At 40.3% G+C, this 22,895-nt stretch overlaps 1 protein-coding gene across 2 annotated transcripts in view; it reads left to right on the top strand.

The window, feature by feature from the left end:
• Window positions 1-22,895, top strand: part of UGGT1 (UDP-glucose glycoprotein glucosyltransferase 1) — a 41,050-nt gene that overhangs the window by 13,060 nt on the left and 5,095 nt on the right. Inside the window, exons 10-36 of one of the 2 annotated variants that reach the window (XM_075201526.1) lie at window positions 957-1,056; window positions 1,908-1,968; window positions 2,126-2,217; window positions 3,537-3,687; window positions 4,035-4,154; window positions 4,527-4,612; window positions 5,106-5,241; window positions 6,070-6,201; window positions 6,517-6,681; window positions 7,441-7,561; window positions 8,563-8,661; window positions 9,686-9,709; window positions 11,395-11,489; window positions 12,972-13,178; window positions 13,434-13,565; window positions 14,026-14,156; window positions 14,370-14,465; window positions 16,182-16,284; window positions 16,372-16,451; window positions 18,290-18,479; window positions 19,234-19,392; window positions 19,756-19,841; window positions 20,013-20,097; window positions 20,462-20,550; window positions 21,336-21,440; window positions 21,971-22,055; window positions 22,526-22,708. In XM_075201526.1, coding sequence (XP_075057627.1) covers window positions 957-1,056; window positions 1,908-1,968; window positions 2,126-2,217; window positions 3,537-3,687; window positions 4,035-4,154; window positions 4,527-4,612; window positions 5,106-5,241; window positions 6,070-6,201; window positions 6,517-6,681; window positions 7,441-7,561; window positions 8,563-8,661; window positions 9,686-9,709; window positions 11,395-11,489; window positions 12,972-13,178; window positions 13,434-13,565; window positions 14,026-14,156; window positions 14,370-14,465; window positions 16,182-16,284; window positions 16,372-16,451; window positions 18,290-18,479; window positions 19,234-19,392; window positions 19,756-19,841; window positions 20,013-20,097; window positions 20,462-20,550; window positions 21,336-21,440; window positions 21,971-22,055; window positions 22,526-22,708 — 3,113 coding nt within the window. The remainder of the gene's footprint in view (window positions 1-956; window positions 1,057-1,907; window positions 1,969-2,125; window positions 2,218-3,536; window positions 3,688-4,034; window positions 4,155-4,526; window positions 4,613-5,105; window positions 5,242-6,069; window positions 6,202-6,516; window positions 6,682-7,440; window positions 7,562-8,562; window positions 8,662-9,685; window positions 9,710-11,394; window positions 11,490-12,971; window positions 13,179-13,433; window positions 13,566-14,025; window positions 14,157-14,369; window positions 14,466-16,181; window positions 16,285-16,371; window positions 16,452-18,289; window positions 18,480-19,233; window positions 19,393-19,755; window positions 19,842-20,012; window positions 20,098-20,461; window positions 20,551-21,335; window positions 21,441-21,970; window positions 22,056-22,525; window positions 22,709-22,895) is intronic. The other variant, XM_075201527.1, reaches the window with a different exon arrangement.

Here is a 22,895-nt window from a genome sequence, read left to right on the forward strand (position 1 = left end):
GGTTTCAGCTGCAGCTGTTTCTGCTTGGAGAATCCTCAGGCTTAGGGCCTGGGACGCGGATGTGGAATCTTAAAAGTCCTTGGAAGCCCTGCTTTATTCTGGTTCGGTCTTTTTTGGATTGGATACCATGATCAGTCAGGCTACGGGAGGAAGGAGTACTTCTCTGCCTGTTAATGCACCTAGAGGTCTTAGGTTTAATTCATTTCGAATTTGATGTTAGAGGTACTTCAGAAGGCTCCTTCCGAGCCTTTACGGTCAATTGACTTGAGACTTTTAAATGGAAAGTTGTTTTTTTTTGCTGGCCATAGCGTCTGCCCGCATGGTGTCAAAGTTGGGTGTCCTGTCATGCAGGGCCCCATATCTAGTTTTTCATGAAGACAGGGCTGTCCTAAGGACGGTTCCTTCGTTCTTGCCTAAGGTTGTGTCAGGGTTCCACATTAATCAAGACATTGTGGTTTTAAGGGAAAGTTGTTTTGTTTTTTTTTTGTCCATCAACCTGCCTCCTAGAGGGTGTCTTGTTAAGTACAAAAAATCCCCTTTATAATAATTTAAAACCGTAGAATGACATTATCTTAATGTTTCTAATATCTCATATTATCTGGTATTTCCCGGTGAATGAATGAGTGAACTGTGCGTTTTATAACAGTTGTAGTTTTGATAATTCAACAAACCTAAACCTGTGCAGAAACACACACACAGTTACATAACATACAGTTGGGAGTTATTTATATTGTTGTAATGTTTATATAATATTTTATATCCGTAATTGCTGCTCCCTGGCTAACGAGTTGGTAACAGCTAGCCTGCTATTAAGGTTTCTTTACTTAGTAATAATTGCCATATTTTAATGAATGCTGCTTTCTTATTTTTAATTCTACTTAATTAAGTTAAGTAGATTTTATTTCTCCCTTCTCCCAAAATAAACGTTTCGATTTTTTTTTTTCTCCCCCTGTAAGATCTCAGTTACCAGACAGCTTCCCGGATCCTGGCAGCACCCTCCTCGGAAGCTTTGATGGTTCTGAAAGATTTGAGCCAGAACTTTCCCACTAAGGCCAGGTAATGTACATGACCATTAAATAATTTCTTTGCAGTCTAACTATGACATGTCTAGCCCTTTCACTACCACGGACGTGACTGTTATGTCCTAGCACTGACACGTAACCTTGGATGTACGCGTTATGTTTTGTGTGCCATGTGACAGCAGCCAGCATTACTGGTGAGGATGACCTTCCTGTCCTCTGCTCACTTCTGGTTTCAGGGTCAGTGAAGGGGAAATCCTTGTAAAACACACACACTACAATACACATATGTATCGTTATGGCCCACAGAGACAAAACCTCTAATTGAATTCACATATTCAGTATCCCAGCAAATGTAAGAATTAACAGAATAAGTCTAGGGTTGTCATTTAAGGGTCATACTAATTGTACGAAATGAACAGAATTATTGTTTACTCTAATTTTACGATTTTGTTTCACAAGCGCACACAAGTTTAAAACTAGACTAGATGTTTGGGTTTTTTTGTGTGATTTATTTTTTAAAAATATATTTTTGACCAATATTTGCAACAGTGTACTGTGGAGTATCAAATGATGGATTACACTGTTTTACACTGTACAGGATGTCTGCTTTCAGAAAGTCTATAGCTCGGGTTGGTGGGAGAGGGTAGAATGGAATGAATGTTGGAGCCTGTTTTATTAGTGTGTGCACAAAGGTGAAAGCTGGACAAGCTAATGTAGAGCCAGGAGATCTTTAGCAGCGAAAGGGTTAAAGGATCATTGGCTTTTCAGCTATGCACCAGACGTTAATTAATATCCTTACCCAGGATATGTGTTACTCTGGTGCAGTGTTTTTAAAATGAAGAACTGTATTCACTTACGTCATGTTCTATTTGATTATTTAATCAGGGCCTTAACAAGGACAGTAGTTGACTCTGCTATGCGGCAAGAGGTACAAGAAAACCAAAAGGTGAGATTTGAATTAATGATCAATTTCTAAAATCATTTACAGTTCATGTGACACCAGCCTTAAGGATCCTGGTAACAGCACCTGCAAACACCCCTTCAACATACTTATGCTAAATCTGACTGTTGCTGAAATCTTATCTTGTGTCTGTATTCCACAGTATTTTAAGGGTACCTTAGGCCTGCAGCCTGGAGACTCTGCCCTGTTTATTAATGGACTACACATCGATTTGGACAATCAAGACATCTTCAGGTAATGTGAGCGTGTGACCGTAAATACTGGCTGATGAATGCTTTGTTGGTTCCTTTATTTCCTGGGGATCTGAATGAAGATTATTTCGCCAGCATTTCTTATCGCTATGCTATAGCCAATCACACGATAAACAACTGTTTGATTTCACATTAGTGTGTACACTCCCGCGATCATGTTTTATCGTGCCAAAGCACATGGTATCGTTTGATTTTATAAACGGACTAAAAATCACTTTCAACAATGGCACGATGTTAGGCAAATTCTGCAGTATGTACGCACCAACAACCAGCAGTGTAGGCAGACCTCTATGGAGTGTGCCGAGTCACGATCCTTTCAGCAGCAGATTGTGGCAGATGAAGCACAGATCTGAAGGTAAATTGTGTAGGTGTGTACACTTGATTGGACATCGGGACTTTCAATCGTTGGTAAAATCCTTACAGATATGTCATTGGGAGAAATTTTCTACAGTGTCTACTCAGCTTTACACATGGTTGGCAGAGGGCTGACGTTTCTGTACTTCTGCAAGAAGGGCAGATCACTTTTGAAACATGGTGGGGCTTGTTAATCTCCCCTTAGTACCTTTCATGATAACTTTGCATAAAGACGCTCAAAGATGGACAAAAATAGCAATCCTGCATCCTTATTCTTTTCACTCTAGTGCTCCATGAAACGTTTCAGTGCACATTACCCTGCTTTCTACCAGTAATTCACTGACAAGTGCAATGAGTTGTAACCTGTTTTAAACATTCATTCAGAATGCTGAAGATCAATTGGGCCCAACGTGCATTGAGCACCTGTAGTTTGTGCTGGTTGCTGAGAGTCTTACATTAAGTGTCCAGTACTTAAGCTTTTACAAGGTTAATAAGAACGTTTCACCATCACAGTCTCTAGGCTTGCTGTACTATTTTGTTTGTTTTCCACCTTGATCACTTTGTGTGCACACACTGCACACAGCTTCTCCCCCAGCATGTATGGAAACAATGTGGTGGGTCTGCAGACCTGTGTTTCCATGCAGCTCTCCCTGCTACACCGTGATAGCACATTATAGTAGAATCTAGACTGCAGCCCTGTACAATCGTGCCCATGCAGGCTGGAAGCAGGAGAGTAAGTGGTCTATAATGTCTATAATGTCTGCATTGGGTAGAAAAACAATGTATTCCCGTTACGTGTGACCTGGGGGGAAGGAAATATTAATTTGGGGTGGGCAACATATTTAACTCACAGGAAGGTAGGATGATGGTGTGGACTATAGCCGTATTGGCTGCTTAACTGTATTCTAAAATGTATGTTGTTGCCCTGACATGTATCTATTTATGCAGCTTGTTTGATGTTTTGCGCAATGAGGCTCGGGTGATGGAGGGCCTGCACCGCTTGGGTATAGAAGGTGAAGCTCTGCATAATGTTCTCAAGATCAACACTCAGTTCTCTACCTCCGACTATGCTGTGGACATCCGGACCTCTGCTATATCGGTAACTGACTTCCCGTAGTACAAAACAGTTGTCTGATTATATATCTGTCCTCTTGTAAAGTTACACTGCTAGCATTGTGGGGAGACTGACATAGAAAAAAGAGCAACAACATGAAAAAAAAAATGCTAAAACCAGGATATCCGCTTCATTGTGGTTTACTTTTACCTCCATAATCTTGGGTAGGTTATCAAGATTTTATACAGGGAATTCTAGGTAATATGTAAATTAGCCGACAGTGAACATATTGATTTGTAGTTTCTTGAATATTATACCTGTCGGAATCCCCCCCTCCCCCCCCCCCCCCTTGCAGAGCTAATCTTTTGCCGTGCACTCTACTTACATTATAGTGGGTCAACAATCTGGAGATCGACAGCAGATACAGCAGCTGGCCTTCCAGCGTTCAGGAACTGCTGCGTCCCACCTTCCCGGGAGTTATTCGACAGATCCGGAAGAACTTGCACAACTTTGTAAGTGGAGATGGTCTTTATCAGTCACTGTGAACTTCAGGAGAGTTTCCCCCCATTTGATCAGTATGCATGTTTGTGAATAGGTAGTATAGTACAATTATACACAAGTGGCCGCAATTCTATTGGAATAAAGAAGAAATATTTAAAGTCCTCCAAAACCAGCCAAATTTCCAAATAATTGAATTTATACACTTTGTAAATGACACGTTCTTAGAAAGGGATCATTTACTATCATTTCACCTCAAATCATAGATTTAAAGTCAGATGAATTATGTATCTCCAACTTCCGAACCATTGTTTTCTTATCCCACATTTTGCATCTTTATTGTATATAATATCCGGCCGGCATTGATCTCCAGCGTTTTATTCCAGGTTCTCTTCATTGACCCAGTGCAGGAGTCCACCTCTGAGCTGATTAACATGGTAGAGATGTTCCTCAGTAACAACATACCTATGAGGTAATCTAATGCACTATCTTACTGTACTGAGAATTGTTTTATTGCTGTTTGCTAGATCATTATTGCTCTATCAGGAATGTCATTTCCTTCACTGGTTAGATCATCAATATTTTCCTGGCAGAAAGTGGTTTTGGTGGTGAATGATCACAGTTCATACTCTAGAACAGACCTGGCCAACCTGTCAGTCTCCAGATGTTATGAAACTACGAGTTGATAGCTGTCAGGGCATGCTGGAACTTGTAGTTTCACAGCACCCCGAGAGCCACCGGTTGGCCAGGCATGCTCTGATATGCTACTTAGTACTTCAGCTGCTATTCTGTATTATTGTAATGCATTGGTTATTTTAGGCTTAATTGATTAATACATATGTAAGATACAGAAACCTAAGATAAGCAACTTTTAAGCTTCTACTTTAACAGTAATTCATCTGATGACCACTAGAGGGTGTTTCGTTTCCACATGTCACTGGAGTAATGTTGTTTCTGTGTTTCAGGATTGGTATAGTATTTGTTGTGAATGATGCTGAAGATGTTGATGGATTTGAGGATGCAGGTGTTGCTCTGCTGAGGACTTACAACTATGTGTCTGATGAAGAGGATAATTATCATGCTTTCCAGACCATTATATCGGTAGGTGGCTGTAAGAATTACAAGAGAGGGAATACGAATCAACTTGTCCTTCACATGCAGAAATATGTTCCCTTTAATGTCCAGGCATGGTCAGCTCCGCTTAATAAAAATATGGTTTTTAAGTTGCTTAACAGCAGACAGAACAGACCTAATGCGCTGCCTTTGTCCGTCCTCTACTGGTGTATTGATCTCACAGGATTTCCCGTTCGGATGTCCCTAGCCATTTAAAGCACACAGCATTCACTTCAACAGTGGTGGTCATGGTGCCGACACTAGATTAAATGGTTCCTGGCACCTTCTCTGACACCTACTGTCTGATCTTTGTAATAGTGGTACAGGGACTGACCCTACTGCCCTGCAATATATGTACAGTGCACAGGGGGAATAACATCATCTCGCTCTCCAATAGTAGTTATTTTGGTACGTTAATGTTACTTGCAATAGTTAGTTGCTTTTATTTTTAATTTTCTATTGTAAGAGAGAAATTAGAAACCTGGAGGATATATTAATTGATCACCATTTTACTAATGATAACACTCAAATGGATAATTGTGAATAGATTGTAGATTGGTGAATTGCTGTGATATGAATGTTTCTATAACTGTGATTCACCAAAATGTTGCTGAACACTGAGTAAATTTACCAAAATAATTAAGCAGAAGATGCCTAAATAATAAAATGAAAAAATGAAATGCAACTAAAATTAAAACCCAACATATACCAATATATTAGTCCTGATTATATATATATATATATATATATATATATATATATATATATATATAGTTAGTCAGTCATTGTTGGAATCTCTTGTTCCTTCTTGTGTAGATCTACAACAAGATTCGTGCTGGTGAAAAGCTGTCTGTGAAACATGTCACTAGTGTCCTAGAAGAGAAGTATCGCTACGTGGAACCAAGCAGCATTTTGGGCCGCGACTCTGCTTATGACCAGTACAGAAAGGTAAGGTTGACCCTTATTCCAACTCTGAAGTTATGGCTGCTGATTTCCACCCTAGTGGACATTAACGTGTAAAGTTTCATGCGAGAATGGGTCGTCTGTCCTGTGTGATCACTCATTGTATTAACATTGTGTTATCACGTCGGATACCAATAGATTATTCTCTATCACAATATTTTATTTAGTAATATGATGAGATGATTACCGTAACGAAGAAACAGATGGAATAACATAAGCACATTTTTGTTTTCTTTCACTGCAATATGTTCTCTGCCTCAAACATACCGGTTGTCATGTAATTGTGCTTCTGTATCGCAGGAGGGGAAGGAGTATTTCCTGCAGACAGGATTGCCCCCGCTACCTGTGGTTCTTTTTAATGGAATACCATTTCCAAAAGACCAGCTGGTACCAGATGAACTAGAGACTGCAGCAATGCACAAAATACTTGAGTCGACCACATTTTTCCAGAAAGCCGTCTATCTAGTGAGTATTTATCGGCCGTAAACAAACGCTTACACCATCGTCTATACAGCTTCTCAAATTGTAATAAAAGAAACGTAATATGTGTAATGTTAGTGGCACCTACATTAGAGTAAAATGGTTATAAAGCTATATCAAACAGACCGTAAATGCACTGAGCTTTATCAGATATATGGTCACATATACTGGCAACCTGTGTCCTTGTTAAATCTGTGTCATGACACATCCTCATCAACATTTATGTCCTTGTTTTGTAATGTTTCCAAAACGTGAATCTAGTGGTACTTCTTTAGTTTTAAGCAGTTTTTTCTGTCTCCGTTAATTCCGACGGAGGACATAGATTCAGTTACTTGGAAACAAGGCTCCCATCCTGCTTCCAAAAGCAACTTTCTAATGCTGACTTACTTTGGTTATCTCCTGCCCTTATGTTCTGGGTGGCTCCTTCCACATAGTATAAACTGCATGGACAATGCAATTATTATGTAAGATACGTTCGATTTTTGCATATACCTTCTGATCTTGAACCTCATATCAGATATGGGATGTTGTTAATGACACTTACATTAAGATCACCAATGAAGCTGGGATATGCCCATTTTTGTTTACTTCATCACTGGTAGCCCACACTATTCCCACCAATGTCCGTCCTGTATAGGTTATGCTGCAGATTACTGTTATGACCATATGCCACCAAAGGTGGCATCCAGCGTTCTGTATAATTTGTTGTATAGACTGTTTCCAGTGAGCTATTATTTTTCACAGGGAGAACTGACTAATGAGCAAGATGTTGTGGATTTCATTATGACTCAACCCAACGTCATTCCTCGGATTAACCTGCGTATCCTAGAGACGGACCGCCAATACCTGGACCTGACTGCTACCAGTATGTCGACTCTCTGTGTCTTCTTACTTGTGTTCTTCCCGTGCCTTCTGCACTATCAAGATTGTTATTAATGGGGACGTCCAATCTTTAGAGAATTCTATTGTCCAGGCAAATTTGTTCATTTTTTTTTACCGTTAGGTATGACAACAAATTTATTGTGTAGATACAATAGTATGAAATTCTCAGCCTGAACTTGTCTGTTGTCCTATCCGAGGGACAGTAGAATTATCTGAAGGTGGACTTCCTTTTAAGTGCAATGCTAAGCTGATTGATCAGAGAGTGTTTATAATTTTTGAGTCATTTGGAAAATGTGGAAGGTATCGTATTATCGACAAGTTGTGTTGAAGTGGCCAGCTGGCGAATATAACCTTTTAAATTTATTTGTCAAATTTTAAAAGCACACAAAGCCAGAAAACTTATGGCCAATAATTGCTTTGAGTCTAGATCCCTAACTTACTAAATGTAATATTCACTAACCATAGTGTACGTCATTTCCTATAGTCACTATCTATTTGCAGGTGACTGCGGTTAAAGAAAAAGTCTAGAAGTGACAGCGTCTCCCGTTTCCCCTTCAGCTGTAGGGATCCCCTATGGTGGGTTAAGTAACCCCCCCTGTGGGAGACATGACACTGAGGAAAATCCTTCCTCTCCCCCAGTTATCCAGTGTCCTGGCTGGGACGTGGCACAGGACTGTTTAGTTTTTGATCTCAGATTTTTCTGCAGGAAGCTTGTTAATGAGATCTAGCGCTCACTTTTTATGATCCTGCATTTGATTGGCACATATGCCCCCTTAAATAAGTGATTTGTTATATTCCACCCAGAGAGTGCAGTATTACTATGTTTTTTGATACAAGGAGGTTATAAATAATGTAACAGCCTCACGCTGTTCTGTCTGCTTCCTCTGTGCTGTGGGTGTCACTGCCCTTCTCTGTGAACTTCTCATTCAGCTGTAACCAATGCTAATGTTTATTGTGTCTCATTATGTGTTCTGTGCCCTGCAGATAACTACTTTGTGGATGATTATGCCAGATTTAGTGTTCTGGATACCAGTGCTAAGAGTGCAGCAATAGCGAACAGTATGAACTACCTCAGTAAGAAAGGTAAGGGAGCAATATGTGCTAGACTTGTGCGTTCGCAGTAAAATCCAAAAAGTCACAATCGTCTTCCAAGCGCACTTGGTTCATGTCAGCCTTGTAGACTCCGCTCTCTGCTTTACTCCTTACAACCAGTCTCTCTTGTAGTCTAGTCGTCTTCACCTTTTGAGATATTGCTAGAATATGCCATTTTATTACCCAAGATCCATTCCATCATCTCCCTCCTTGAATAGAGCAACCTCCTCCTCATCTATCCCACTTTAATCCTTTTAAAATATTGCGGTTCCATCTCCGCTGCACCACTTTGTAAACCCATGCATGTCCTCCAGAATCCAATTCACCCTCACTTGAAAAACCCTCACCACACCCTTTATTACATCTCAAATCTCATCCTGAAGTACTATCCCTCCTTTATCTGCCTCTGACCTGCGTCTTGTCTCCTCTCTGATAACCACATCTCACTCTCTCCTGAAAGACTTCTCTTGTGCTGCTGCCCCACCTATGGAACTCTCTGCCATGCCTAATCAGGCTCTACTTCCTATCCTTCAAATCTTTAAACATCTTCTGGAAACCTTACGTACATGTGTGTGTTTGTATGTGTATAGACACCTGTGCACTGTTAGGGGTACTGAGGACCAGGTTTAAGAAACACTGCTCTATACCCCTTGCTAACATCCAGTTCTCCTTGTGAAAGGTTGTTATGGGCTATAGAGTGAGGGTGGGGTTAAAAAACTTGTATTTGGTTTATATTACTCTTGTATTTATTAATATAAGATATTTACTTTTCAATCTATTCTTACTTTTGTGAAGGTCGCATTTCATAAATGTATATTTCTATATAGATTGATATACTTTATTTTCACGTTTGCATTGGCTTCTATGCGTGTCTTATACTGTGACCAGCTGTTTTGTGTGGTCTTGTCTTGTACTTTTACCCATATCTGTGTTTGTGAGACAAGTCATTTCCTTTCTCTGTACATTCATATGGTTTCACTCTTGTTTCTTACTTCTGTCTTTCTTTGTTGTCCAGGAATGTCCTCCAAGGAGATTTATGGTAATCTGAGTTCACTTTGTTACACTGCATGTTACTAACCTAGATGTCTCCATCTAACTTATACCACTTTCATACTGCCGCCCCGGCAATATCCCGGGTTGTTAACCCGGGATATTGCCGGGGCACAGGGCAGTATAGATAACAAGATTCCCGGGTCGGGCTGGTTCATACTGCACCTGCCCGACCCGGGTTTTAGAAAAAAAAAGTGTAAAAAAATGTTTTAATTAAAAAAAAATACATAACAAATGTTTACTTAACTTATTTTCAGCCAGCGGTGTCTCCGGTGCGTTGCCGGCTGTCAGGGGGACCTCGTGGTACTAAAATGACGTCATTTCTAGTCCATTAGAAATGACGTCATTTTAGTACCCAGAGGTCCCCCTGACAGCCGACAACGCACCGGAGACACCGCTGGCTGAAAATAAGTTAAGTAAACATTTGTTATGTATTTTAATTAATTAAAATCATTTTTTTTTACTTTGCCATTTTTTATTTTTTTTACAGTATGAATGGTGAGACCCGGGAATTACACGTGTTGCACCATTCATACTGCAGGCGAGCGGGGTCCAACCCAGGAATTACCCCTCGCAAAATCCCGGGTCTAAGTCCCGGGATTTTGTGGTTGGACTATTCATACTGCACCAAGACCCGGGTTTTTCAGCGTGCCTCTGCAAAAACCCGGGTTTTTGGTGCAGTATGAATGGGGTATTACATAGCACTCTGCATGGCACTCTAGGATTCACCATCTTATTACATAGAACTCTGCATGGCACTCTAGGATTCACCATCTTATTACATAGTACTCTGCATGGCACTCTAGGATTCACCATGTAACTTACATAGCACTCTGCATGGCACTCTAGGATTCATCATCTTATTACATAGGACTCTGCATGGCACTCTAGGATTCACCATCTTATTACTTAGCACTCTGCATGGCACTCTTGGATTCACCATCTTATTACATAGCACTGCACTCTATGATTCACCATCTTATTACATAGTACTCTGCATGGCACTCTAGGATTCACCATCTTATTACATAGTACTCTGCATGGCACTCTAGGATTCACCATCTTATTACATAGTACTCTGCATGGCACTCTAGGATTCACCATCTTATTACATAGTACTCTGCATGGCACTCTAGGATTCACCATCTTATTACATAGCACTCTGCATGGCACTCTAGGATTCACCATCTTATTACATAGTACTCTTTATGGCACGCTAGGATTCACCATCACACTATGCCATACATAGTGTGCTCTGCATGACACTTACCTTGGTATCACCATCTTACTTACATAGTGCTCTGCATGTCACTTACCTAATACTGCATATGACTAAGTATTATGTTGTATTGTGCTAGAACTAAAAAAAACAAACAAAAGCCAGGATACCTCTGAATACGTTTAGTAAGAAAATAACCCATACATAAATACAGCTTAAAGGGATATTATCAAAATCAAATTTAATTTATCCTTAGTATGGCTTTATGTAGTGTATAATGATATTATCTTCATGTTGCAATTGCATTATATACTTTACATTACTAATCCTCATGATAATATTACATGTTAATTATAATATAACAATTATAAAAATTATAATAATGTGGATAATAATGTATCATACTCATTGTTTGGTTTTCTGTAAATCTTACACAATTGCTTCGATTTTTACAGGCGACTTATTTATTAGACCCGTCACATTCTGGATTGTGGCGGATTTCGACAAACCTTCAGGGCGCCAGCTTTTGTACGATGCGATTAAACACCAGGTAAGAGCTGAAACCACGTTAATGGTGACATCCCAGATGTACAGGCTGTCTGCTTTGGACAGGGCTTAGTACGGATGGTGGTAGGCGTAAAAGAGGTGCAGGTTTAATGCGACGGTTATTTTAATGTAGCACGATAGATGTAAAATGTGGTCCTTATACAGGGAAGTAAGGCTGCTGTTATGTACATATATGCTCAATGAACAAGAAATACCCTCCTACATGACCACTCAGTTTTACTGGTGGTCTCTCCTCCTCTCTTATCACCACCTCACACTCCCGCCTGCAGGAGTTCGCCCGCGCTGATCCCCACCTTGGGACCTCCCTGCCCCAACTGACCAGACTAGCACTCAACCTCGAATCTTTCAAACACTCCCTCAAAGCTCAGCCTTTCACGCTAAGTTAGGGCAGCACGGTGGCTAAGTGGTTAGCACTTCTGCCTTACAGCACTGGGGTCATGAGTTCAATTCCCGACCATGGCCTTATCTGTGTGGAGTTTGTATGTTCCCCCCGTGTTTGTGTGGGTTTCCTCTGGGTTCTCCGGTTTCCTCCCACACTCCAACAACATACTGGTAGGTTAATTGGCTGCTATCAAATTGACCCTAGTCTGTGTTTCTGTCTGTGTGTGTGTATGCTAGGGAATTTAGACTGTAAGCCCCAAAGGGACAGGGACTGATGTGAGTGAGTTCTCTGTACAGCGCTACGGAATTAGTGGCGCTATATAAATAAATGGTAATAATATTCATAAATAAGTTAACCCCCCCCTAATGCTTGAACTGCCCATTCCACAAATGACGTGGACTCGATTGTTGGTGAAATGTGATTGACTGTTGCTATGAGTTATAAATTTACACTTGGGGCTTGGCAGCACTGGTGACACTGCCCTGTGGTCAATTACTTGGTCAATTTCATTCTACATGAATGCTATATTCCAGCAGCTATTGTAGTCAGTGCCATAGTGGTCCTGCTATTACAAGTGGAGGAGTTCCATTTAATGTGGTAAACCATAAAGTCACAAGTGACCAATCGCAGGGCACTTCCAATACTCTCTGTGCGCCATGTCAGTGAGGTTTTAGTAGATGTTGAACTTCCCGCTCCCCCACAAGACTTTAATATCGCCTGTTTTTTGCATATGTTATGTTGTGATTTCCACATGTTATCTGTTTTAGAAACTGTTTCAATGATCTACTTAAAGTGTCTAGTGACTTAAATACTTGTAACATTATGTCAGATACACCCCAACATACACAGTCTATTCCTTAAGGCTTCCAAGTGGCTTCCCCTTTCCATTAAAGACAGGACACTTGTTTGAGTCTCCTGGATAGTTACATTAGATTATGAACTACTTCTGCACATGTGCATCTCTGGAGAGCAGGCTGATCTACACAGGGCATGTTGTGACCAACCCTTCAGTTGAAATTAGTTTGTCTTTAATTGAAAATGATTTTGCCCTCACTTATATTTGTGACATTTCTCCTATTCTAGAAAACAAGTAATTATGTAAGACTCGGCATGATCAATAATCCCAGCGAGGATCCATCTTCTGAGGGTACTCGTATTGGCAGGGCCATCTGGGCAGCTCTCCAAACCCAGTCCTCCAACAATGCCAAGAACTTCATTACCAAAATCATCAAAGAAGAAAATGCCCGGGCAGTGGAGGCCGGACAGGACATCACAGAGTTTGCTGTTGGGGTATGTTTTAAAGTGTTATTTTGGTTTAGTTAAAAATATATTTCTGGCTGACATCTTCTGGGCACCATGTAGATCAGCAACTGAGGTGCGGAGCTGTCCTTCCAATTTTAGACCGATCAGGGGCTACACGAATCTTGTATATTGTACTTTATACTTTACATTTGGGAATAGAGACAATGAAGCCTCTGGTTTTTCCATTTATTACATATTGGAGTAATACTCACGGCTTTGTTCTTTCTCTGTTTTCCTCTTCAGGGAATGGATGTTGATCTCTTCCGTGAAGCATTTGATTCTCCTAAAGTTGACTTTATATTGTCTCATGCTGCGTATTGCCGGGATGTTCTGAAGCTGAAGAAAGGGGAACAACTCATTATAGGCAATGGGAGGGTGAGTATCTGTGTGTGAGACGTCAGACTGGCCTGTCTGATGCTGCTGTCACATGCTCGTATTTATTCAGATGGTTAAAGATTTTGTTGTTGAATTTGAAGCAGGTTTTCTTTTGCATACATAAAGGCCAGGATTTCTTACTATATCTACTGCCTTATACGTTATTAAAGTAACAGAATGCAGTTCTTCACACATAGGGTACAGAATAGAGCATCAATTGTTCTATTCTTTGTAGGTACGCTTTATGGAAACATAGGTGTATACCTGTGAGACTGTATTAATGTATGTAGATAACTAAACCAAAAATACATGGTTAGTATTAAAAACAACAACCCACAGAATTTCACTGGAAGTAAACATTTAGGTTCGGCCTTAAACTCATTTTTAGAAGGACTCCGCTGTAATACAACAGTTAATGGTTTATTATTTCTCAATTTCTGTCCCTTACTGTTTGGTGTAGATTGTGGGTCCCTTGAAGGATAGTGAAGTTTTTAATCAAAACGACTTCCATCTTCTGGAGAGACTTATTCTGAAGAGTTCTGCGCAGAAGATCAAATCGCACATCCTGGAACTGGAAGTGGAAGACGATCAGTATGTTATAATTCTCTAAAAATCTAGAATGAGTTATGCTGAGAGAATGTCTTTTTCCAGTTCTCTTCAGTGCTTTCTGCAGAAAGCAATAGTCAGATTATGTTAATTTGACCCTATTAGCACCTGTGGCCATTTGAAGAGAGCAAAGGAGTCTGGGTAAATAACTTATGTTAGTAGTCTGTTTATCCAGCAGTATTGCTTTTCTTTCTGTAGTGCCAGCGACCTGGTCATGAGGGTGGATTCCCTTTTATCCTCTCAACCCAGAGGTGAAGGAAGAACTGAATACCAGTTAACTGAAGATCAACACAGGTGAGATGTTATTTGTGACTATAGATCCTACTAGAGCAGGTATCTACTTGTGAAAAGCTGAGCTCTTAACCCTGGCTATAAGCTGCACTTAAAGACTTTCAGACTGGGGAAGCACAGCTCACATACATGAATATTTGTCCTCCTAGACGTCTAATCTGTTGCTGAACACACGGCTACGGCAATCTCTATTCTCGCGCTGTGCTCCACTCATAACATAGAGACTGATTTACTAGTGGGACAGCGTAATCACGGAAACGTGTATATCCGCTTTTTGCTTGTTTTTCCCCATAGTCACACACATTTCTGAGACTATATTACCAAGGGAAGGTTCTGTCTATCCTGTAAGAATATAAACCTGTCTTGAGAATCTTTAAATGAAAAAAGCTATTCTTGGCCAGCACAGAACAAAATTAGAAAAGTGAGATACAAGTTTGGCACAGACCTCATACAGCATAAGGGTTTATTAGAGGCTGAAATCCACTATCCTGCATTAAAAATACATGTGCCTTTACTAAAACTTATCAAACCACCCCACTACTTCAGAGTAACTTGTACATTTACATGGGACAAGTTTATATGTAGGTGATGCTTAACGCCGGATGTCAGCCGATTGGATAGCTGCCGATCTGTCAAGGGTCCAGACATGAGACCACGTGGATCTCCTAATTGTAGGAAGGGTGGTTTCTGGTGTAAACGTTCCTTTACATTGCCTTTTAGAACTTCCTGCCATTTGGCCCTGGTTTGGCATTTTATTATTTGAAAGTCAAATCAAATACATCTAAAACACAAGTTATTTTAGATTGAAAAGATACAATCAATATTCACTAGTATATATTATACCACATTACTTATCTGGAAACTGGTTCTCCAGAAAGTTTCAGAAGCTAGAGGAAAAAAGTGACATTTGATGATTTTGTCATGCACACAAAATAATCACCTTGGGCCTGATTCCTTAAGGAACATAGGCAAGAAATTTCTTAACTCTCTTGGACAAAACCATGTTACAATGCAAGGGGTGAAAATTAGTTTTCTGTTTTGCGCATAAGTTAAATACTGTCTGTTTTGTTCCATGTAGCACACAAATATCAATTTTAAATTTCAGTGTACAAATAAGCTATCAAGTATTTGTGTCCTACATGAAAAAACAGCCAGTATTTATCTTATGAGCAAAATGGAAAACTGATTTTCACCCCTTGCATTTTAACATGGTTTTGTCCAGGAGACTTAAGTAAGAAATTTCCCGCCTAAGTTCCTTAATGAATTCTTCCTACAGTTACTATGAGGAGCTCTGCTAAACTTTTTTTTATTTTTAATAAAGAGCAATGTCAGGTTCAGTGTGAGGACGGGTCATTTTTAAATATGGTTTCTTAGATATTAGATATTTTACTCTGAATTCCTGAAAACAACCCTTAGTACGAAGTATTACGAATAATAGATCCCATATACGTGCAGTAAGCACCCACTAAAGGTGAATGGAGACAGTAGTTGCTTTTGATCTTGTTAATGGAATCTTTAAGATTTGTAAATGTCCCGTTGGATCATCTTGTCTATTAGTAATATTTGTTCTTTAAAGCAACCACTTTGCTGTGAGTGGTCACTCACGTGCTGTAAACATACATTTTATTTGCTCAGCTGTGTTTTATAATATTGCTGTCTTTGGCATGCACTAGCTATGATTGTATGATGATCAGTCTTTATATTTTTTTATTTCTCCAGTGTCATTAAGGTGAGGCCTAAGGAAGGGATGATGTACTATGAAGTTGTGGCTATTGTGGATCCTGTGACTAAGGCGGCTCAAAAACTGGCGCCTCTACTCCTGGTACGTTCTCCGCACTGGCCTTCATCGTAGGAGTATGGTTTTGTCTCATGTAGGAAGTGGACTGAGTCCTGGCTTTTGTCATTTCAGGTTTTCAATCAAATCATAAATATGAACTTACGTGTGTTTATGAACTGCCAGTCCAAGTTATCAGAAATGCCCCTGAAGAGGTAAGAAAACATGGCTTTAAGGCGTAGGCGTGTAGGCTTTTTATTATGAATATAAGGCTCTGATAGACTATGGTGAACTATGGTGTCGTCCTGGATACACTAGAGAGAGGTCATGGCGTATTGCTGTGTGTCCAGAGACTATAGAGATAAGTGATTATTATTACACCCCCTTCAAGCTGCGTTAATAATTCTGTGATTAAAGAAAAACGGGTGGAAAAAATAGTGTTCGTTCACATGTAAACTAGTGTTTATGAGTTTTAATATCATCCTAGAGAATGTTTGGGAATATGACATGCACATAGACTGATGTAACACAGCTCTGACCATTACTTCCTTGCATCCACAGGCTGTTTTAATAAAAGTGTGTGTATTGATGTATTCATTGTACAGAACTTTACATGTAATGGCTCGCTATGGCTGCTCACCTCCCTGCTTATTAGAGGAAGAGAACCCTGTTTAATTTAGGTTATAACTGTGCTGTAGTGGTCAGTGACAAACAATAGGCTGATGAGGAGGAAGTAAAAACCTGTAGCGAGAATCGGGCACCCTGTCGCTGTCCAGCTGCAATGGAACTACAAATCCCAGCACATTGGGGATATTGGCATCTGTAGTTCTACAATAGCAGGAGAGACACAAGTTGCCCCTGTTGTATAGATCACCACCTGGACGTGGTCACAATTTGATTTTTTTTTTTACTTGGTCAGGGAGCCTTCTCTGTGGGATTCGGTGGGTTAAAAGCACAGTTGTTGCTGCAGTAGTGTTGAACCAGGAGCAAAATATTTAATTTATTTGAAGTTGTTTTCTTTTGTAAATATTGGTTTAACAAGGAATAGGGGAGTGTGTGTTTTGTTCATTTACACTGAATAAAATAATAATAAGTAACGGAGGCCTTGTGTATCATTGTGCAAGGATCACAGGGATGGGAATTTGCCATTAATTTGTCACCCGTGTCCCTACAGTCCACGGTGGTCTTGGAGAGCCCCAATGCGTTTCAGAGCAGCATTGGTACATTTAGTAGATGCGCCACATCTCCCAGTCTGGGAGCTGGTTAATATTACAGAGGGTGACCCCATACTGCTGTTTCCCACTAATGATAGAGTTTGTAGGTTTGTGGAGGTCCAGGAAGTACAATTCTTCCAAAACATATATATTTTCTTTTTTTTTTGTTTTAAAAAAAGTACATTTTAATTGACAAAATAGTATATTTTCACTATAAATTAAATGATTAAAAAAACAAAAACAATATTGTATCCCTGTAACCTATTTGAGTGCTCACACAGACTGAGCGCTTGACAATGCATTGACGCTACTGATCCGGACTGGTGAATGTGACGAGGAAACTGAGCACACGATTATTATAATCTAGAGCAGGCCTGTCCCACCTGCGGCCCTCCAGGTGTCGTGAAACTACAAGTCCCAGCATGCCCTTCCAGCTATCAACAGGTTGTCTACTGGCAAAGCATGCTGGGGCTTGTAGTTTCACAACACCTGGAGGGCCGCAGATTGGACAGGCCTGATCTAGAGGAGTAATCAGTAAAGCATCATTGTTCTTGGCTGTTGGAAGTAATGAGTATTGAATTTCACAGATCATTGCTGGTAACACAACCCCTGGGTGAACAGCTTTACTCGTTCCAGCTGTGTGCAAACTAGAAACCAGCTTGTGGCTGAAGAACTTGGGAGTTGTAGTGTAGCAACAGCCGAAGTGGGCAAAAGTTCACGTTCTGCTAATCTAAGGAATTCTGTAAAGTTGTTAGATGTTGTTACAATCAGGACTAGTAGCTTGCAGTAACATTATTTTGTACAAAAAATAATATTCACTTCTCTCTTTGACCAATTAGCTTCTACCGGTACGTTCTGGAGCCAGAGATTGTATTCGCCTCCGACCATAGAATAGCAATTGGTCCTATTGCCAAGTTTTTAGATATGCCTCAGTCTCCTCTCTTCACTCTGAACGTGAACACCCCTGACAGCTGGATGGTGCAGTCAGTGTGGACACCATACGACTTGGACAATATCTACTTAGAGGAGGTAATGTTTCCCTGTGGATTAGGTCACACTTCAGCGATTTAATTTGTCTTTCTTACCTGCTGGGTCACTATAGTTTTTAAGAAAATTAAAGTCATCCACATTGTCTTACTCTAGAAATTGCATACTTCTGGAATACTATAATATGTGGTCTCAGAACCCTCCTATTTAAAAGAACTGCTGAGATATAGAACGTTCTAAGCTGCTAGGATCGGGTTTATCTTTACTCTCCACTAATTATAGCTTACAGTTCTATAATATAATAAAGTTGTCTAATGGAAAAACATCACTAGGCAGTTAAACTAGGCCAGTTACAGACAGACAGTGGAGGCAGCCATTTTTTTTTGGTCTGGACCAATTTTCAGCCTATCCATTCACTAGAAACTAGCGACATTACTGAGGCATGTAGCACAAACCATGGCTTAGTGACGCTACAAACTCCTAGTGAATTAATAGTCTGAATACTGATCTCGCCCACAAAATCTCTGCCTCCCCTGGGAAGTGTGTGCCCCCTCCCCTGGGAAGTGTGTGCCCCCTCCCCTGGAAAGTGTGTGACTCCTCCCCTGAGATGTGTGTCCCGGTGCCGTAAGACTAGCAAGTACTTCCTAATCCTCAAGTATTAATCTGTGTGTGCCAGACATATCCATGAGCGGGTGTGCTTTATCTGCTCTACACGTATAGAGTAAAATGAATGCAGCATTATACCATTATATAACTTTGCCTCCCGACTGACCCTTTGTCTCCTGTCTGGTACCAGGTGGACAGCATTGTAGCGGCTGAGTTCGAGCTGGAGTATCTGCTCTTAGAAGGCCATTGTTTTGATGTCTCCACTGGACAACCACCACGGGGGCTTCAGTTCACTTTGGGGACAGTCAGAAATCCTGTGGTTGTGGACACCATCGTCATGGCTAACCTTGTATGTGGCTGGATGATAACATTGATGAGTATTGATGTCGTATGATCTGCAAATGTTAAATATGAAGTTTTCTTTGTGATGTCAAAACAGCATGGCTAAAATACAGCTGGTTGGCACTTTATCACACTAATGTATTGTCGGTATACATTAGAGGAGAACACAAGAAATAATATGGCTAGCTTGCAAATTTGCTTATGTTTCTTCCAGGAATGAGTGAAATCACCTTTCAGGGAAGCATACACTGGTTTTCTAAATGTGTTTCATAGTCTTGTATACTTCTATAATGATTGTTGTATCCAGTTGTTATCATGAAGCAGTGTTGTACTATTAGACAGACGTATAACTCCCATTTTTCTTCCATAGGGCTATTTCCAGCTAAAAGCTAAGCCTGGTGCATGGCTTCTCCGGCTTAGAAATGGCCGTTCAGAGGAGATATACAATATATACAGGTAAATCTACTGTCTATGAGATGTAAAATCACATTTGCTCGTAGAGCTTAGCGATAATCACTCTGTATTAAAACAACAAAACAAACCTTATTAGTAATCATAAATGTAAGGCACATCTATTGAACCATTCTGGCTGTATTATTCATTGTCTTGTATGCCGTTCTCTTGTAGTCATGACGGGACGGACTCTGCGCCCGAGGACAAAGAAGTGGTTGTCGTTCTTAATGATTTCAGAAGCAAAACCATAAAAGTCAAAGTGAGTGACAGGCCATAGCTCACCTGACTGCAGCATGTTACACACTTTAAAGAATTTATATGTTTAGCAGTAGTTGCTTTGACAGAAAAGATGGATGAAGTTTATTTTGGTTCCTGCAGGTGGCGCCGTTGCTGCTTATAGATAGCATACATTATGGATAATGGTTTTAGCTATTATGCCAACCTAAAAATGTGGTATTTTTTACTCTTAACTCCTTATTGCCTGTTGTTGGTTTTTAAGAGTGAACGAGTAGAGTGACAGCCACTTAATAACATGAACGCAGTTTTCAGCCTTGTCCCAGCAGTGGTGGTTTACATACATCCATTCTGAGGGTTACGCTCATCTATTGCTTTTGTTTTCTCAGGTTCAGAAAAAAGCAGACAAGATGACGGAAGACCTTCTCAGTGAGGGGACTAATGAAAATGAATCGGGATTCTGGGAATCCATCACATGGTAAATTTATACAGGCGTGGACTGGCATTAAGTATTACTGAGGCTGTTTCTTATATCTTCCTAATAGAGGACTGTCTCATCAGTCATGTAACGACAGCGTGATGCTGTCTGACTAATTTCTCATATATTTCTCCATCCTGAATCTGTACCTGTTCGTTTGTCTTTACTTTATAAAGGAAAAACTTGTTTACTGTGTAATACACATCTGTATTCTCATAAAACCACCTTGTATGTAAATGTCCCCAGCTGCTTTGTGACTGTATGAAGCTCCTACACTCAGTATGCTGCAGGAATTAACAGCTGATCATCCGTACACTGGTTATGATTACTAGTTATGTTTCCTAAGATTAGGCTCGGAATGCAATGAGTATGGAGACTAAAATCCTACATGACGGGGTTGATTATACAATCCTAATCTCTTCATATACATTGCTGTATTCTTTAGCTCAATACAAATGTCATATGTTTTCCTCCATCTGCCCTGGACTGTCACTGCTCTAACTTCGCTTATTGGTGGTATCATCATCATAAGCTATTTTCACTGTCATGTAAAACGGACATCTCTAGAGACTTTGCAGATGGCAAGAAGGTATCCGAACTGCTACATTTCACTACAAATACATTCATTTCAATGTGCTATAATATTACCTGTGTGTCATCTACGCAGGTCTGAATACCTGCTCTCTTTTTACGTTGGTCTTATAAGTGATGAGCCACTGAGACACATTAATCTTGTATGTAATAGATGGCACATCCCTACATTGTTGTTGTGTCTTATATATCAGGGGACTCTCAGGAGGTCAGAAACAGGAGGCGGTGAAACAGGAGAAAGAGGACGTCCTAAATATCTTCTCCCTGGCTTCTGGACACTTGTATGAGCGCTTCCTCAGGTAAGTCTCGTCTGATTGTAACCTACAGATATCCAATAGATGGACGTATAGGCTCTTTGTAAGCAGGGAGTCTGTCTGTCTTCATGTTCCCGCTGATGAGCTTCTCATACTACTACTGGGCACTCTACAAGTGGCTGGTAATTCTTCAGTGTAACACCTGAAACCACCCTTCTATTGTTCTATATGTTCCATGGTCTAATTGTGTTTAATCAGTGTACTTACAGCCTGAATACTCAACGGCTCGCAAATGTAAAAAAAATAAAAATAGTTTGCCCAAATGATCAGTAAACCCTCAATAATACCCCCCCCCCCCCCCATCATATATCTACCATCGTCCCCTCTATAGTCTAGCTGAGCACCTACCTTGTGATAATATAATGAAACATAAGAGGGCGGGGATTCCAGCCCGGTCAGCTGATGCATAGCTGTCCAACCCATGACTGTGCTTGTTGTGGTATCACTAGTATGTATGTATGATGACACAAGTATGGGACGAAGGGAAAATGATGACGTCTGTTCTGCTCTCACAGGATAATGATGTTAACAGTACTGAAGAATACAAAAACGCCCGTGAAGTTCTGGTTTTTGAAAAACTATCTATCCCCTACCTTTAAGGTTCGTACTTTTTAGTTTGTTTGAACTGTGTATTTGGGGGTATTATATAAACATGTACAGCAGGTGCCTTATGTGCTTTCTGGGAAACTAAAGCTACTTCTAATATATTTCCATATAAACGCCTGTCTACTGTCGCATTTCTGTGGAAAGGGGAATTAAACCAGTTTGTAAGAAAGGATTTTATTTTTAGGAGAGCCACATGATGCTCCCCCCATTTTTGACATCACATGGACTAGCTCGTTATGTAGCTGGTTTTGACTTTGTGTTAATCTAGGTAGACCACTGCTATGTTAAATGTCATCATTTTAAATGTAAAATGTCCATGCTGCTTTCTACTAATGCCATAAGAAATAATTACCCTCTGCAGTTAATGTAAACAATGTCCCACAGAGAAGGTTATTGTTCTGACATGAAAGGTTTTATGTGAGCGGTTTTCCACTTATCCACTTTATTTGTATTAACTCTTCCAGAACTTCATCCCTTACATGGCAAAGAAGTACAACTTCCAGTACGAGCTCGTCCAGTACAAGTGGCCTCGCTGGCTGCACCAGCAGACCGAGAAACAGAGGATTATTTGGGGATACAAAATCCTCTTTCTGGACGTGCTATTCCCCCTGGCAGTGGATAAAATCCTCTATGTAGATGCCGACCAGGTGCGTAAAAAAGGAAAATAACATGTAGTGACAGTAAGTCCTATATAAATCATCATGAGTTTGATTCTCGTCCAAGGAACTATTTGTTGTTTGTGTGAGTTTCCTCCCACACTCCAAAGATATACATGTTATGTTAACTGGCTGCTGACTAAAGTGGACCTTAGAGTGTGTGTGTGTGTTAATTTAG

This window comes from Mixophyes fleayi, chromosome 3 (genome assembly GCF_038048845.1).
Source record: "Mixophyes fleayi isolate aMixFle1 chromosome 3, aMixFle1.hap1, whole genome shotgun sequence".
NCBI classification, from domain to species: Eukaryota; Metazoa; Chordata; class Amphibia; order Anura; family Limnodynastidae; genus Mixophyes; species Mixophyes fleayi.